We start from the raw sequence: 17,092 nt of genomic DNA on the forward strand, positions 1-17,092 counted from the left end.
GCAAAATGCCATTAATAAACATTCATTTGAAGATTCCTAAAACAGATGTGGTTTTACTGAAAGTCAGCATTCTGCATACTTATTTTGCATACTTATTTTAGTACTTATACAACAGGCTCTAGTCTCCAGAGTTCTGAGGCTTAAGTCCTTTCCTTTCTGTCTGTCTTTCTCTTCGTCGTGGTTTGCCATCGCTGCCAAACTGTTCCATCAGCATTATTGATGTCCCTCTCAAAGTCTTTCAAAATCCCTAAATTGGCCATTTCTCCTTTCATAGCCATCCTCCTGTGTCTCCTGGGCCAATAAATTTTTGATTCTGTCCTATGAAACATATGGCTGTATCACCATAGTTCCATCAGGAATAATAAGCTTCATTGAGGATCCATTCACTAATTGCATAATTCCATGTCTGTCTGTCTGTCATTTTGTCTATTGATGTTTATATCATCCTATTTAACATTCTATTGTTCTATCTCTATCTATCTATCTATCTATCTATCTATCTATCTATCTATCTATCTATCTATCTATCTATCTATCTATCTGTCTGTCTGTCTGTCTGTCTGTCTGTCATCCTATCATTCTATTTATTATCATTCTGTCATTCTATCTGTCTGTCATTTTATTTATCATTCTGTCTATCATCCTATCTATCATTCTATTATCATTCTATCGTTCTATCTGTCTGTCTCATTTTATATATTACTATATCTATCTATCATTCTGTTAATTGTTCTACCGTTCTGTCTATCTATCATTTTATCTATCAGATAAAATAGTTCTAACTCGTTCTATCTATTTGTCAATCTCTATCTATTGTTCTATCTATCTTTCTGTCTTTTGTTCTGTCTGTCTATCTGTTCTATCTTATAATCCCTCTTTCTTTGTCTCATTCTATGGTTATATCAATTTTATATATTCTCTCTTATATTTTTATATATATATATATATATATAACAAAAAATGTGAAAAATGTTTATATAATGTAGCTGTAAATATGTTTGGTTGTGTTTTAGCAGTGAGCACTAACTCATTTTTTTTCTCACTATGTTGTTGAATACAGGGCCAATGAAGACACATTGTGTTACTATGGAAACAAGGGCAATTCAGAGCCCATTCATCTCAAAGCAGGTTTGTTCAGTCCCTCAGTTAGCGCTCTGTTGTTCAGACACTAGTGGTCTTCCACAAAGCACTGCTGTTTGCAGCGTTACACCTACCGTCTGCATTACAGACCTCTTTCACTCGTTCAGCACCAGATTGGTGGGTGTGTCTCAAAACTCACAGGAAGTGATGGATGATTGTGTTTGTTTCAGCAGGAATCTATGGGTTGAGTAACTCTCTTCTGGAAACTCCTTGGAGAAAACTGCAGCATGGCAAACGACTGTTCACCAGTGTAGTGAGCAAAACACTGCCCTCTGATGGCTTAGTGCAAGAACTGCTCCATATCCTCAATAATGAAGAGCTGTAAGTGTGCATGCTGCTTCATTAGGAAAATCACTATTCTCTTGCTTTTTTCTTCTGTTTCTCTTTATCTTCCATCTACTTGTATCTTTCTTAAACAATCAAACCGACGTCCTTCCTTTTTGATCCTCAAGAAGCACTTGAGACACAAAACATGTTTTTTTTATGGTTACTTTATAGAATATTTGAAGCACCAGCAGCATGATATTTGAAGCCTTTTTTATTTCATAAGGTAAATGCAGGCAGCATATCACAATGAAATTAGATATTAAAAAGCAATCCTTCAGATGAATCCACGATTGACATCCACGTTAAGCATTTCACTGTTGCATTAAGCATTTCCTTTTTATTTTAGCACTTTAACTTATCAGAGACAGACAGGTAGCTTTCCCATGCCAGCAATGACCTTATAGATCATGTAGATGCATTTATGAGAATGAAACAGAGACATCTGATTAGACATTATGAACTTATATGCATTCATAACAATTATGTATTCATCAGTAAGGGTTATTAATTTAACATTTAAATTTAAAACCATATGATAGATATTTAAGTAAATAGCCTTGCCCTGTGTCAGTTCTTAGATCTTATATTTTTCAAGCTTTGCACAATTGGTAGTATTAGAAATACAGTGTATGTATAATGCACACTTCCGTTCAGAAGGGGTCAGGTGTTTTTTTGTTTTTTTTGTTTTTTTAAGAAATGAATCCTTTGATTCAGCAAGGGTGCATTAAATTAAACAAAAGTGACAGTAAAGTTATTTTTAATGTTACAAAAGATTTCTATTCGAAATAAATTCTGTTCTTCTTTTAAGTTTCTCTTCATCAAAGACACCTGATAAAAATGTATTGCAGTCCACAAAAATATTAATAGGGACCTATTATGCCCCTTTTTACAAGATGTAATTTAAGTCTCTGGTGTCCCCAGAATAATTATGTGAAGTTTCAGCTCAAAATATCCCACAGATCATTTATTATACCATGTTGTAAATGCCCATTTTTGAGTAGAAGGAAAAACATGCTGTTTTTGTGCATATATCTTTAAATGCAAATGAGCTGCTGCTTCCCACCCCACTTTCCAGAAGAGGGCGGAGCCTTTACAGCTCGTGCCTTAATCCGGATACTCTGCCAAAAACTAAAACATCTATTCGGTTTTGATTATCATCTCTATCGCGGTCGCTCTCACGTGACATCACAATTCTTCATCATCGTGAAAGTTTATTATCTGCATGTGTTTTAAAACCATATCAGTCTAAACTTCTGATATTTGGTTTTCTGAGTGCACACATCCGAAGCACGCGCACAGAAAGCTGGATGTCAGACAGCGCGTCGCGTGAGTTAAGTAATTTTTCAACATTGATAATAAGAAGAAATGTTTCTTGAGCACCAAATCAGCATATTAGAATGATTTCTGAAGCATAATAATGCAGCTTTGCCATCACAGGAATAAATAACATTTTAAATATATTCAAATAGAAACCATTTTAAATTGTAATAATATTTCACAATATTAGTTTTTGTTTTTCAAATAATTGCAGCTTTTGTTATATAATAAAGATATTCAGGGTTCCCACGGGTCCTTGAAAGTTTGTGAATCTGAAAAAAAAAAATTTCAAGGCCCTGGAAAGTTTGTGAAAATAAACATGCATAGATACAGGTCCTTGAAAGTGCTTTAATTTATTTTGTGCAAGAAGTGTTCTGGAAAAAAAATCCATATTATTCCCTCCGGTCCGCTAATGTGTTATTTTGCCAACGCTTTGTGGCCTGTGCATACTAGCTTTCGTGATTTACGTTAGTTAAGCGCATTTACGCGTTACGTTAAGTGTTTCCCGCGTGAGGTACTTTGTGTTGTACGTTGCCATGACGTTCACACACACGAAACTACTACGATGGTACCTCAACATTTCACAGATGTAAACCCATGAGGCAAGAAAAACTTAAAAGCATATTCATATATCCTCATATATTCTTCAGTTTTATGCAAAACAGAAATACGACAAATAGAAAATATCAGATCTGTCATATGGCCAAAAATAAATGAAAAAAAAAAAAAAAAGTTTTTTTTTTTTTTTGCATAGTTGTATTTGACACATGAAAACTGTACAAGGTAACATGATGTAAGTTAACCTTGCTCTCACTTGAAATGTGTCCCCACATTAAGTCCTTGAATTTGAGGGTATTGGTCCTTGAATTTGAAGTTAACCATGGTGTGGGAACCATGTCAAGTACTCAGATCTCAATCAAAACACCAGGATGATTTGGCACACAAAAGAAGTCATAAGAATCTCACCTCTTCCTTTTCCAGAAACACCCCGGACCCCGAGCAGGAGAGTCAAGGTGTGGGCTACAGTAAGGCCATGCTCCGAGCCCTGTCTGCAGTGTGTGTGCGCTCACCGGGATACGGCACAAGGTCCCATTATGCTCTTCTTATGCTCTTCTTATTCTCACCTCTCTCTCTCTCTCTCCATAGAGAGTTCAGCATGAACTGGTTGAGTGTCACCCTGCTCAGTTCTGATGTTTAACCAGTGTCGTATTTGTGTCTTTACATCACAGGACCAATACAGTTATCCTCATCGACCGAGAGGGAAACGTGAGCTTTACAGAGCGCACCATGCTAAATTGTGACACCACCCAGTGGAGCACAAATAGCTTCCACTTCAAACTGCAAGAATGAGGGCCAGATGCCAGGCCAAGGGAAGAAGCCCCTCACGCTGTGCCTTTATCCAGCTCAAGCCATGCAGCACCACTGTTTCTACCGATATGAACATCAAGACTTTCCTGTTGAAACAGGAAAGCTGTTAATTATTACTACAGCTCTGTTCTGAGAGGAAGCTTGATTGCACTTTCCCTTTTTTCTTTCTAATTTAGCTCAATAACCGATGGCTCACACGGAAGTTACGACCACAGACCTCAGATTTCCATACAGTTTACAATATTTAAAGTCCATCCACAGAATTCCACAGATTTTCCCTCAAATCAGTGCACAAAGGTCCGCATATTCCGTCTGGATCTACTCGTGAGGTGTGATTTTGAGTGCATGTGATTCTCTCCCCATTTGTTAATGATTATAGAAGTAGATAAGTATAAAGAATGTGAAAGTGTTATTTATCCACTGAATCCCATTTTATCACAAACTATCATTGGCATGAAATGCTGTTGGACAGAATCGTTTGATGAGCAAGATGTCTACTGCCAAAGAAAAATTGTGTCCATCACAATCATTATGAACACAAGAAAATAAAGCGTTTCATAATCTTGCACAATGTAAAATTTGCTTGCTATTCGGTGCGGTAGTGATCCACTGTAATAACTTTAACTCAGGAACACACTGAAAGCTACTGCCAAAAAAAAGTTTTATTTTTTTTAAACATTAAACAGCATTTTCGATCATTAGTTTAAAACAGATTCTTTTTAAATTTAAATGACATTTTTTGTGATACTAAATGAAACCATTTTGATTTAACTTTGTAAGTGTTCAAATTTTGAAGTCTGTATGGTTTGATATTTCCATTGCTGCTTTATTAATGTTATCTGAATTTTAAGATCAACGCATCAATGCGTTTTATGTCAGCTGTCAGGAATCCGATATGAACATGTCATTTAATGTCACGTCTTTAGTTGATAACGGTGTGCCTGAAATTTAGTATTCAGCTTTTAAATGACAGTTGCGTCCACATGCCTCCTTGTCTGAATCTGATAATATGCTACTTTACTTGCCCTAGATTAGGCCGCAAGTACCGTTCAAAACTAGTCCCTGATTTGTGTGTGTGTGTGTGTGTGTGTGTGTGTGTGTGTGTGTGTGTGTGTGTGTGTCCCCATCCGTATGTGTCTCTGTGTGTGTTTTGTCTCTTCAGTTAGTGAAAAACAGATACATTTTAGCCAGACACCGTTATCTTGTCTGAACTGCAACAACATTTTACTACCAAGGTAACTGAAATCAAGTGTGGGAGCTCTGGTATTCTGCTCAGTGCAGTGACCTGTGTTAGTTTCTCTTGTCTTCATGTGTGTCAAGAATAAAGCATTTACAGTTCTCCTTAATAGAGATGCGAGTTACTGCACAACATAAAAACAAGCGTGTTGTATTAGCTATTGCATCTGTCATCTAATGTAGGGATGTGACTGATTGAGGTCTGCTGCCATCTAGGGACATGTAACATTTTTATGCCCGGATGGTGAAGCTGATCCTAAATTAAAATCCAACAAATAATTTTATTTGTGAAAATTGTCTTCAATTATTTAATCAAGGAAAATGTCTTTCATCATTACACACAAAATGAATGAGAACCATGAGAACAAAGAAGGAAAGCCATTGAAATTGTATGTAGTCCAATAACACACTTTTACAACCCAAATATTTTAAAATAAATTATTTTAGATCATTAAAGTTTTAGGTCAGAATCATATTTCCTTCATCCTGTGCATTCTTACTATTTTCAGATTTCATCTAAGTTAGTTCAGTTCCTTCATGGCTGTGGTAATAAATTAGTTGGATTTATGTTATAAATAAAAAAAAAAAAAAAAAACCTCTTATATGAAAAGGTAAAATATAAATCTTAAGAAATGAATAATTAAAATATAGCTAATATTAGCTGAGTTTTTCATACCTGGTGGACTTATTTAAATGCAATCTCAATATAACATATTTTAAATACATCATGCCAAAGTTCAGCTTGACAGAGAAGGAATAACAGAGCAACAGCTAAGATAGATGGGCATGTTATCACTGTTATATCCTTTTTGTACTATGCCAATACCAAGGAAAATGACCTGTCACTCCCAGACAATGTACCCAACCTCATAATGCACAATTTGTGGACACGGTATGAATAATAATATTTAATTATTTATTTATTTTTACGAATGTATAAAGTGAATAATACACTTTTTAGCTAATTTTAAACAGTATTCATGGAACAGCCAACAAACACGTTCTGGCTAATAAATATTATATGACTAATAAATGATACATTTCTAACATAAAAAAAAACACATGCAACGACTAAAATGTAGTGCAGTTTAAAATGTCTAAATGCTGAATAAAAATGTGACATTCTGATCTGACATTTATAAAATAAATAAATAAATAAAAAATAACCTTGGAGCACAGTTTAAACTGTTGGTGGAAAATCTGCCTTTAGTAGGCTATTCTCAAAAAATCACCCGCTATAATGCAATTTCAAATTACTTCGGAATATCAAATATAACATATAATTTTATTTTATATATATTATTTAACTATAAAATACATAAAATCAAGGCATGTCTTGCTTTTTATAATGAAACACTACATTACGCTGCCTTTGAACGTTGCTGTATTACCAATCTTGACGGTTTCGAGCCCCTCGGCCGCCGTACATTGGCATTGTGGGTAAAGTAGTCATCTGAAAATTATGACACCTTGTATCGCATTTTTTCCAAATAGACAAAAAACTACAATTACAGTGAGGCGCGAGGAACAGGTTTAGTAACAGTGCCTTATCTTAAAGCAACAACCACGGTTGAGTGAGGTTGGAAGCAGGGAGTAGCAGGACTTGAGGTATGTAAAAATGAATGTCTTATTTGTTTGTTAAACATAAAAAAAATCACGAAAATTTCCCGCAGTACTCTGTATCATCTCTTGAACTCACTTACAAGCAGTAAGGCATTTGCTTCTATGGCGCTAGCAATCGTTTCAAGGTCTTGGTGGACTCTGTTGCTGTCTCAAAACCGAGTGAGCTGCCTACCTAGACAACATTTTGGGACATCTCTGTCGTGTTCGAATGTTTTCCGAAAATGCTGTCTGAGAAGGCAGCGCACTGGGTTTAGAAACACAACCTATGGTTAGCTTCATAGCTAGTGAACACGGAATTGCTACCTGAGACTCGTAGAATAAAGGCAGTCGGTCAGTATATTTAGAAACGAAACAGAACAGATACATTGTACAAAAGATGCCGTGAGATCAACGAAGGCCACCCTTATAACACTTTAGTTTGTAATGCAAATGAGTGACATGAAGTCAGCCGCATATTCACCTGCCTGAGTTGTTGATGTCAACATCAGTAACATCCTTTTATGAGCTGATGCTTGTAGTCTAAATCCTAAAGTAAGGTTTAGATTTTTTGATTACACATATGCTTGAAAACCTAGTGGGTCGACTGTCTAGACTGCACTGTAGTCATCATACCACAGCTTATTAGTGGTCTACCACTTATCAGTATTGCATTCCAGCCAGGTTTTCAGGCAGCATCATGTAGCAGTCATGTGCTGAATTCCAGTACAGCTTAAGTTGTTACAACAAAGTTCACTGCAGCATAGACACTCAGACTGCAAGATATGACTTTGGACTAGAAGTGCTCTTGGTTACCTAATCAATGGGTCAAAGGGGCAAATTGCAAGTGGAAACATCTCTAACACCCCTGAGTTTGACACTATTTGTCCTTGGTGTTCTTAGATTATTGTTCTTAAATTCTCTGTCCTTTCTTAAAGTCAAAATGAAATTAAATTTCATTCAATTATTTTTCCTTTTTTAATTTGACCTCATAATTTTAAAGGGTTAGTTCACCCAAAAATGAAAATTCTGTCATTAATTACTCACCCTCATGTCGTTCTACACCCGTAAGACCTTCATTCATCTTCGTAACACAAATTAAGATATTTTTCGTAAAATCCAATGGCTCCGTGAGGCCTGCATTGCCAGCAAGACAATTAACACTTTCAATGCCCAGAAAGCTACTAAAAGCATATTTAAAACAGTTCATGTGACTACAGTGGTTCAACCTTTATGTTATGAAGCAATGAGAATACTTTTTGTGCGCCAGAAAAAAAACAAAATAACGACTTTATTCAACAATATCTAGTGATGGGCAATTTCAAAACACTGCTTCATGAAGCTTTGAAGCTTTACAAATCTTTTGTTTCGAATCAGTGGTTCGGAGCGTGTATCAAACTGGAACGACATGAGAGTAAGTAATTAATGACAGAATTTTCATTTTTGGGTGAACCCTTTCAATCAAAATGTCACAACCTAATCTTCCAGTGAAACGACAGACATCTCTCTGGTGACATGTGCTGGACTTCTCCCATCATTTAGTCTGCTTGAATCTTTCTTACAATCCACTGCAAGCTCGCAATCAGATCTGCCATCCATCCAATCAACAACCAGATTGAACCAAGACCCCGCCCTACACTCTGTTGCACTCACAATTAAAGATCTGTGGCTACTTCCATTTCATCACAACTTTAAATTTAACATTCCTGGTCATATTGTTAATGATTTATTGCTGCACATCATTCTATTGTTTTAGTAATATTTAATCAAATTGTACTTGCTCCAACCTGAAAGTACTTTTCTTTACGGCTGATGTCATCCTTTCCACTTACTTTTTTATCTTATTGAATATTCTGTCTCGCAAAATGTCACGTTATGGAAGTGAAATGAATTCCGAATTCTGTCATGACTTTTAAAGTTGACTGTTGCGGTGTTTGTTTTAATGAAAGAATTTTTCATTTGATCTGTCTTAAGTCTCTCTCCTCAACTTACCTCTCCTTTGTTCCCAAAAACCCTGATCAGGCCTGGATTTGGCAGCTGGAAGGCAGCGTGGCATCCCTCTCCTCCTCTCATGTCCCCTCCCTGTGTGTCCTTGCATGTCAGTGCCCCCTCGTCATCCCCCCTTTGTCTCACCCCTCCAGCCCACTGTGTTCCTCTCCCTCATGCTTGGGACAGTCTGGCCTCACCGTCAGACCAATGACTGCCTGGATCATACTGCCTGTCAGCCTGGCTGCCTTCTCTATCACTGGGATATGGATAGTGTGAGTTTCAATATGCTGCCACCCTTAAAACCTTTTCATTATTTGTCACATCAAATAGTTTCTAAAAGTTGACATCAGAGCTTTTCCTTCCAATTATACAGATTTAAATTGCAAACATATATATACAATATAGTGATGTCTTGCTCTGTCCTCAGATATGCTATGGCTGTAATGAACCACCATGTATGTCCTGTTGAAAACTGGTAAGTTGGGCTTATTTTGGTCAGTTTATTTAGAGTATGTGATGTTTATGTCATTTGATCCTCAATGCTGTTATTTTAAAGGTCATACAATGTGACCTGCACAGAGGAAACAGCTAAGCCGGGCTTCCAGAAAACATGCTGCACCATTCAAGACATCCCCCTCATTAGGTAGTCTTTATTTTGAGCTCTTCCTCTTTATTTCGAGTCTGCGTTTATTTCCAGTGTGATCTGATGATGTTTTTGTCTTCACTTTGATTCAGTAAATGTGGATCTTACCCTCCCGAGAGCTGTCTGTTCAGTCTCATTGGTAATGTGGGAGCTTTTATGGGTAAGGCCACTTGTTCTCATGCATATTCTACACCAACAGTGACATATCGAATAACAAAGAACAAAGCATGAATGGAAGCATTCGATACTTTTTGAGTCACAGTGGCAGAGGTGTTGCAAAGACGGATACCTGCATGAGAGGACATGCTACTTATTGCATCATCACTAATGAATGTTTTCCTGCGTCGATTCATTATGTGTTGATAAGTGGACATGATTAGGGGTTTGATTGTCCTTATCTTGTTGAAGGTTGGCTGTCATCTGCTTCTATTTGTGTTGTTGTGATATGAAATCAGAGGTGTGTTATTACACACTTTTTACACACCACACCATAACACGTAAGATATCAAGACCTTCTAAATAGAGATTAAGAACTATAAGAATTGTGTGGGCAAGCCAAGTACAGCTAAAAAGTGATATATAATATGTGTAAAGTGGTTTCCAAAAAGTATTTGGATCCTAAAGTCATGCTTAAATTCTGTCATTAATTACCCTCATGTCGTTCCACACCCGTAAGACCTTCGTTCATCTTCGGAACACAAATTAAGAGATTTTTTATGAAATCCGATGGCTCAGTGAGGTCTCCATTGCCAGCAAGACAATTAACACTTTCAGATTCCCAGAAAGCTACTAAAGACATATTTAAAACTGTTCATGTGACTACAGTGGTTCAACCTTAATGTTATGAAGCAATTTTTCTCCCGGTTTCACAGACAAGGCTTAAGCTAGTCCTAGACTAAAATACATGTTTGAGCTGTTTTAACTGAAAGGAACTTGCACTGACATATCTTAATATATGTCGGTGCCATTGTTTTGTCTCAAGATGCACACCAGTAATGTTTTTTCTTGGGTACGTTTATAAAAGCTACTATAATACCCTAATTGAACTAAGGCCTAATCCTGGCCCTATCTGCGAAACCAAGCCTTTGTGCGCCAAAAAACAAAATAAAGACTTTATTCAACAATATCTACTGATGGGCAATTTTCAAAACACTCCTTCATGAAGCTTTACGAATCTTTTGTTACGAATCAGTGGTTTGGAGCGAGTATCAAACTGCCAAAGTCACGCTCCCCAGTGGTGAACCATTGAAATTTCGAAACACTTATGACGTAACTAAGCCTCGTTTACTTCTAACATTAAGGTTGAATCGCTGTAGTCACATGAACTGTTTTTATCTTTAGTAGCTTTCTGGGCATTGAAAGTGTTAATTGTCTTGCTGGCAATGCATATAAATATCTTAATTTGTGTTCCGAAGATGACCAAAGGTCTTACGGGTGTGGAACGGCATGAATTTTCATTTTTGGGTGAACTAACCCTTTAAAAATGTATGAATGTCTTTGCATTATATAATAAAATATCAAATCAAAGTAACATTTATTTTAAATATATAGCACACACTTCAGGTTTTAAATTTGATTAAAATACAGTAAAAACTGTAAATGTTTACAATTTAAAATAACTGTTTTCTGCTTTGTTTTCTTATTTGATATTTCTAATGCAGTGATATTTTAAATGTCCAAACAGTATACAAAATTTATACTAAAAATATTGGCAGAGCAAAGAGAAAAACAACCCAAAAACTATGCTCTACAAGTGCTCTGCACTATGGAAGAAAATAAACAAAATAAAAGTGTGAAGTGGTCTGATTGCTTTACTTGTGTTTCTGTTTTCTTTTTATGTGAAGTGGTGTTGGTGTGTTTGCTACGGTATGCTCAGATCATCGAGCACAGGAACCATTGCTGGCTCAACACCAGCGGACTTGTGTCTGGATGTACCAATGCTGTGGGACTAGTCATGGTGGGCAACTTCCAGGTCAGTCACACAATTCTGCCTAAACCCTGTTTTGTAAAGGATTATTGTCTGATTGTCTGACACATTTATCTCATAGCAGACTGATAGTAGAGCATTATTAAATTATGACATTATTGTCATGCCCCAGTCTCCATTCACATCACTAAACCTAAAAATGGTAAGATGCTTTTGGACTTCTGTTGAGAAGATATTAATGGCTGGCTCTTCACCTTAGTCTTTTCATGGGCCATAAATTCTGTACATCAGATTGATGCGTTGATCAGCATCAGTGTTTCAGAGAGGCTGATGTTCTCAAAGTGATTAGTATTGATCCATGCATGCAGCAGTCTCATTCTTCAAAATGGATTTTAGAGGGCATTTCACTCCCTCATCCTTAACAGCACTTCCATCCGTATGCTGAGTATGCAATGGGCAAGTTTCTTGTTTCAGGAAGACATATTTGTCAATGTTTTTTTTTTAGCCCACCTTTTCGAAGTTAGATGTCTAAGTGTGTCTGTTTTCAAGTTTCAATGTCCTGGTCTTATTACTTATCGGTGCTTTGATTTTTTTTTTTTAAATATTTGAATAACGCTGTACTGCTTTTCGACCAGGTGGACCATGCAAAAACACTTCACTACGTAGGTGCGGGTGCTGCCTTCCCAGCAGGCATTCTGTTTGTGTGTTTGCAATGTTTGCTGACCTACCGGGTGGCTGTCACCGCTCTGGACTACTGGATGGCTCATGTGCGTGTGGCACTGGCTACTGGTGCTCTCATCACACTGGTTCTTAGTATCCTTTGTTGAGTGTGAATGGAAAATTATGAATTATGTGTGTTCATTATTTTTCTTGACATGGATTGCTTATTTAGCTTGTTTATTTAGACAATATTATCTGTATCATTTAAAGGCAATGTTCACTCAAAATTAAAATTCTGTCATCATTTCCTCATTCTCATGTCATTCCAAACCTGAATGATCGACATGCTTCTGAGGAATTGTACTGGTTTCCCGATTCCATGCAAATGAGTGCATGTTGAGGATAGTTGGCTGGGGATAGTTCGCCAAAAATGTAAATTCTGTCATCATTTACTCACCTTCATGTTTTTTTTTTTTTTTTGTGTGTAATGGAAGTCAATGGTAAACAAAACTGTTTGGGTAAAAACATTCTTAAAAATATCTTCTTTAGTGTCCTGCAGAAGAATGAAAGGAAAGTTTAGAACAACATGAGGGCGAGCAAATGATGACATAATTTTCATTTTTGGGCAAACTATCCCTTTTAAGCTTCAAAAAGGACATTAAAGCATCATAAAAGTGTTCTAGATGATTTGTGCAATATGTTACAAGTATTTTAAAGTCTTACAATAGCTTTTTGTGAGGAACAGACCTATATGAAATTATTTACTGATAATATTTTCCTCTAGTGAGCTATTTACCTCTGCAAATTAGTGAGTTGAACTCAAGAAACAGAGCAGTTTTTGTCAGTGAAACATTTAATCTAGATTTATGAACTGGATCAGCAGATTAATTGAAAAGATCTAACTCAAAGAATGATTCCTTTCATTTCCTCATAATTTTTAATAATGTCATAACTCGATCTTCATGTGAAATGACAGACTTCCCTCTGGTCACGACTTCTCCAAACATTCTGCATGCTTAAACTCCACCTCTTTCCTACAATTGCAAGCTTGCATTCATATCTGCCTCCATCCAATCAACAACCGGATAGAACCAAGACCCTACTTTTTTTTAATATAATTTGGACATTAAAAATCTCATTGCAAAAGAAATTTCAAATCAAGTAGTAGCAACTACAAACAAATTATGCTAGAACTTTTCTAATAGTCCACTACTTTTATTCAAAAGCACTTATTTTGCTGATCTGTTGCACTTGGATGTATGTCACAATATGGAAGTTACTACTTCCATTTCATCACGAGTTTAATTTCGCCCTGTTACTCGCACAGAGCTCTTACAGCTTTAGAGGACATGCAGTATAGTGCACTAGTTTTATGATAATTTTATAGTGTGCACAATTACCATTCATTGTAATTGCACGGAAAAGTACAACATTGTTCAAAAATACACCTTTTGTGTTCTTCAAATAAGTTATAGAGGTAAGCAACAACATGAGGGTGAGTAAATTATGACAGAAATGCTATTTTTGAACTATACCATTTAGCTTAAGTTGTTTAAATAATTTGTGTTGCACTCAGGGCAAGGAAAGCCCTAGTACTGAGCTTTTATCTGTTTGTCTTCCTGCTGAGGTTCTGGTCACGATCATGAAGCCCCGGACTCATATTGTAGTGGAGGTGTAATCTAATTGCTTCGGTGTAAATGTCAGTATGGAGACCGATGAGCCCAGCTGGAGTCTCCTGGCCTTCCTGCTTTATTGCTGCTGTGTTCGTCAATGATTTATGAATAGTTTTTTCCCCAACTAGAGGAAAAAAGGGGGGCTAAAGGGTTGCTGGGAGATGTAACTATGAGAGCAGCTAATTAACTAGTCTCTCCATAAATAATCCATGGCTTTCCTCACTAAAGTTAATTCCATAGAGGCCAGCTGTGCCTTCAGCTCACATAAATATAGCTGCCATTTTAGAAACTGTTTGAATCCTTGACGGTCCTCCCTCTCAGGTGGGATATTCTTCATCCACGAGAGCTTCGTTTTACAACATGCAGCGGCCATCTGTGAGTGGGTCTTCACTGTAATCATCCTCGTGTTCTACGGGACTTTCACCTACGAGTTCGGCACGGTCACAACCGAGACCATGATGGCCGGCCTCCAGCGGAACCTCTCGCACGGGCCGGGCGTCATGATCGGAGATGACGTCCAAGCAGGCGCCCTGGGAAGCAGCAAGGGTTTGAAATCTCCAGGAGGAAGCAGCACCTCCACTCATATGAACTGCACTCCTGAGAACATCGCAATGCTTTAAACACATCGACACAAACGCAGTCACCACATACTGCCAGATGGGATGCCTCACGATGGTGCTCCCTACATTAAAAACCACGCTTGGGCTGACATTAAAGTGATTTAGAGGAACCGTCCAGTCTGAGTCAAGGCAGGTTAAGAGTTGATCGGGTTTACATGTGTGACTGTTGTGTATTACCATTTCAGATTTGAGTTTCGTCTTGATAGATTTGTCTTTTTTCGTCCTGTTTTGACTCGCGAGAAGCTTCTGTTGGGGTGTATGTGGACGAGAATGAGCATTATTCAGAAGGGGGATTTTCGCTCCACTTTAAGGTTATTGTTAGCACAGATCCATTGGTTTGTCAGGTTACTTTGCTGTTGCTTGAACTGTTGCACTGGGTGATGGGGTCAATTTTTACTGTCACGTTTGCACAAATGTTTCAGGGCTATCTCTCTTTTAGAGCTTGCTATTGTTTGCCCACCCTTACTGTTGCAAATGGATGATTTGCACGTAACACAATGAATGAACTTTTAAGTTCTTTTCACTTTTATTTGGTATTGCAGACTATCAGGAACCAAGTATTATTATCATCATTTTTGAAATCGTGAATGTTTAAGATATGGATCGAACTATAGTCTTTTGAGCACATGTTATTTTGGAATTAGTAGAACAATGCATTTCAATTTAAATCTAATTTGTTAAATGAAGTCATATTCACCCATTTTTGTAATGGTGGCCTTTTTAATGATGCAGTGGGGTAGATAAATGTTTTGTCATGCTGGGTTGCTTTTGTCCTGTTTCATTCCTGTTTTTATTCTCTGACGAGGTGGGTTGTTTTTCATTTTGAGCAAGAGGAAGTGATGTAAGGTGACACCAGCTCTAACCTTGCCTTCCTGATCAGTTGAGTTGTAGAATAAGTATATTCGCATTGACAGTATGTTTTATATAGCCTATATATATTTTTAAAATCAAATTTCTTTATATATTTTTTCTTTGTCAAGGGTCATGAAAACCACTCCAAAAAATGCCACATCCATTCAGCGCTTTACGTTGTGATTTTTGCTTACATATATTTGCTGATTGTTTTGTGAATCACAGTGGCATAACTAATCAAACTGGTGTGAAAAGTGATATTATACATTATCAGCACATCAGGTTTTGTTTTCCTCTGTTGCCAAAGGATTCATTTTATTTTGCTAAATATGTACCATATGCCTTTTTATTCATTTAACCTTCACTGTTTTTGTGTAGCCAGACACATAGCCACTAAGAAAATGACAGTAATGCAATATCACATTTTGAAGCGATTATATGAATGAAATCAACTGGTCTCCAGGCTGGAACCTAGGAAACCATGTTTGAACTTTCTGAGGGTTGAGTGGTTATGGTGGCCTTAATGTTACTGTAGTATTTGTGTGATGTTTCCAATTCAGACTGTCAATCAAAGGGTCTGTATTGTTTTTACAGTGACTCCAGATTTATTGTGCTTTAACATTTAAATTTCACACAGAAATGTGCCAGTTTGTTTGCTGCCCTTCAATGGGACAGATAAGTTTCATGCCAATGATTAGACTGTAAATTTAGATGTGGTCTCTAGGCGTCATACATGTTTATCTCTGTTGACTCTATTATTGGAGAGCTATTTGAAATATTGTTTCTCGCTCTTCTCATGCAAGGGAAGATTCGCAGGGCTGCTCTGTACAACTGAAACCATCCATTAAATATCATTTTGAAAGATTAATTTTTTTTCATTGCTACGTTCACAATTTATTTTGTCATTTCACAATTTACTCAAACCAAACTGCATATAGAGGTAGTTACGTAACGGGTCAAACGTAATTTAAACAAAAACAAAAGGGCATACATTCTAGGGTAATGTAAAGCATGTTTATATGAGCTTATGAACCTAAAGTGAATGTTGATGTCATTTTTCATTGCCTTTTTTTGCCATATCATTTGGTATAAATTACATGCAATACTTGTCAGTGCATATAGTGCATAATATATTATCTGAATAATAGGTCAGTCATTTATAGGTCACCTAAGAGCAAAAGATGTGTAAGAATTGTTTGTTTCTTAGACTTGGTCAAATACTTTAAAATCACATGGGGAAAATTGTTGGATATTTTCATTTAATTTTGTTGCCAACTTTTGCTTGTGCTTGTGAGACGTTTGTAAGAGCCTACACATATTGTTTCCTTATATAGAGGATTGAGGACCCCCACACTTAAATCTGAGGACTATCTGAATCTCCTCATGAAAATGATTGAAATATAATGTGTTTTTGGTCGATGATGTTTATTTCTTGGATGTTTCATGAATTGCAGCTGTTCTCTAGATAGAAGTTATTTTTCTGATGCCTTTAAATGATGTAATAAAAGTATTTTTTATCAACACATTGCATCTGTCGAGAGCAGAACAAAGACATGAGGATCACACTCCAAAATCGAAATAAAAATAATGCAGAGAATATTTTTATTTTATAAATTACTTATGTAAATAAGTAAGACTTGTGTATGATTTCAATGATTTTCTTTGACAAGAGATTTATATTGAATAATTACCTAAACATGATGGAAAATAAACAAGTGTATCTGTACCTCTGTCTGTGATC

The 17,092-nt window shown here is 36.6% G+C and overlaps 2 protein-coding genes across 5 annotated transcripts in view; both read left to right on the forward strand.

The window, feature by feature from the left end:
• Nucleotides 1-5,672, forward strand: part of tango2 (transport and golgi organization 2 homolog (Drosophila)) — a 29,171-nt gene extending 23,499 nt beyond the window's left edge. For 3 of the 4 annotated variants that reach the window (XM_048187201.1, XM_048187199.1, XM_048187200.1), the window contains 4 exons: nucleotides 1,061-1,128; nucleotides 1,311-1,461; nucleotides 3,766-3,870; nucleotides 4,014-5,672. In XM_048187201.1, coding sequence (XP_048043158.1) covers nucleotides 1,061-1,128; nucleotides 1,311-1,461; nucleotides 3,766-3,870; nucleotides 4,014-4,134 — 445 coding nt within the window. In that variant the 3' untranslated portion in view covers nucleotides 4,135-5,672. The remainder of the gene's footprint in view (nucleotides 1-1,060; nucleotides 1,129-1,310; nucleotides 1,462-3,765; nucleotides 3,871-4,013) is intronic. The other variant, XM_048187203.1, reaches the window with a different exon arrangement.
• A 1,169-nt stretch (nucleotides 5,673-6,841) lies between these two features.
• tmem150aa (transmembrane protein 150Aa) lies at nucleotides 6,842-16,874 on the forward strand. Its single transcript, XM_048187220.1, has 8 exons — nucleotides 6,842-6,996; nucleotides 9,010-9,248; nucleotides 9,404-9,451; nucleotides 9,533-9,619; nucleotides 9,712-9,779; nucleotides 11,464-11,591; nucleotides 12,182-12,359; nucleotides 14,201-16,874. Exons 2-8 carry the CDS (start codon nucleotides 9,184-9,186, stop codon nucleotides 14,497-14,499), a joined length of 873 nt encoding a protein of 290 aa, XP_048043177.1. The 5' UTR covers nucleotides 6,842-6,996; nucleotides 9,010-9,183; the 3' UTR covers nucleotides 14,500-16,874.
• Nucleotides 16,875-17,092: the final 218 nt, after the last annotated feature.

Source organism: Megalobrama amblycephala, linkage group LG4 (genome assembly GCF_018812025.1).
Source record: "Megalobrama amblycephala isolate DHTTF-2021 linkage group LG4, ASM1881202v1, whole genome shotgun sequence".
NCBI classification, from domain to species: domain Eukaryota; kingdom Metazoa; phylum Chordata; class Actinopteri; order Cypriniformes; family Xenocyprididae; genus Megalobrama; species Megalobrama amblycephala.

Coding starts and splice junctions, on each gene's coding strand:
- tmem150aa (XM_048187220.1), top strand. CDS start 9,184: ATGACTGCCTGGATCATACTGCCTGTCAGCCTGGCTGCCTTCTCTATC. Junction 11,592..12,181: donor TCATGGTGGGCAACTTCCAG/GTCAGTCACACA, acceptor CTTTTCGACCAG/GTGGACCATGCAAAAACACT. Junction 12,360..14,200: donor TCTCATCACACTGGTTCTTA/GTATCCTTTGTT, acceptor CCTCCCTCTCAG/GTGGGATATTCTTCATCCAC.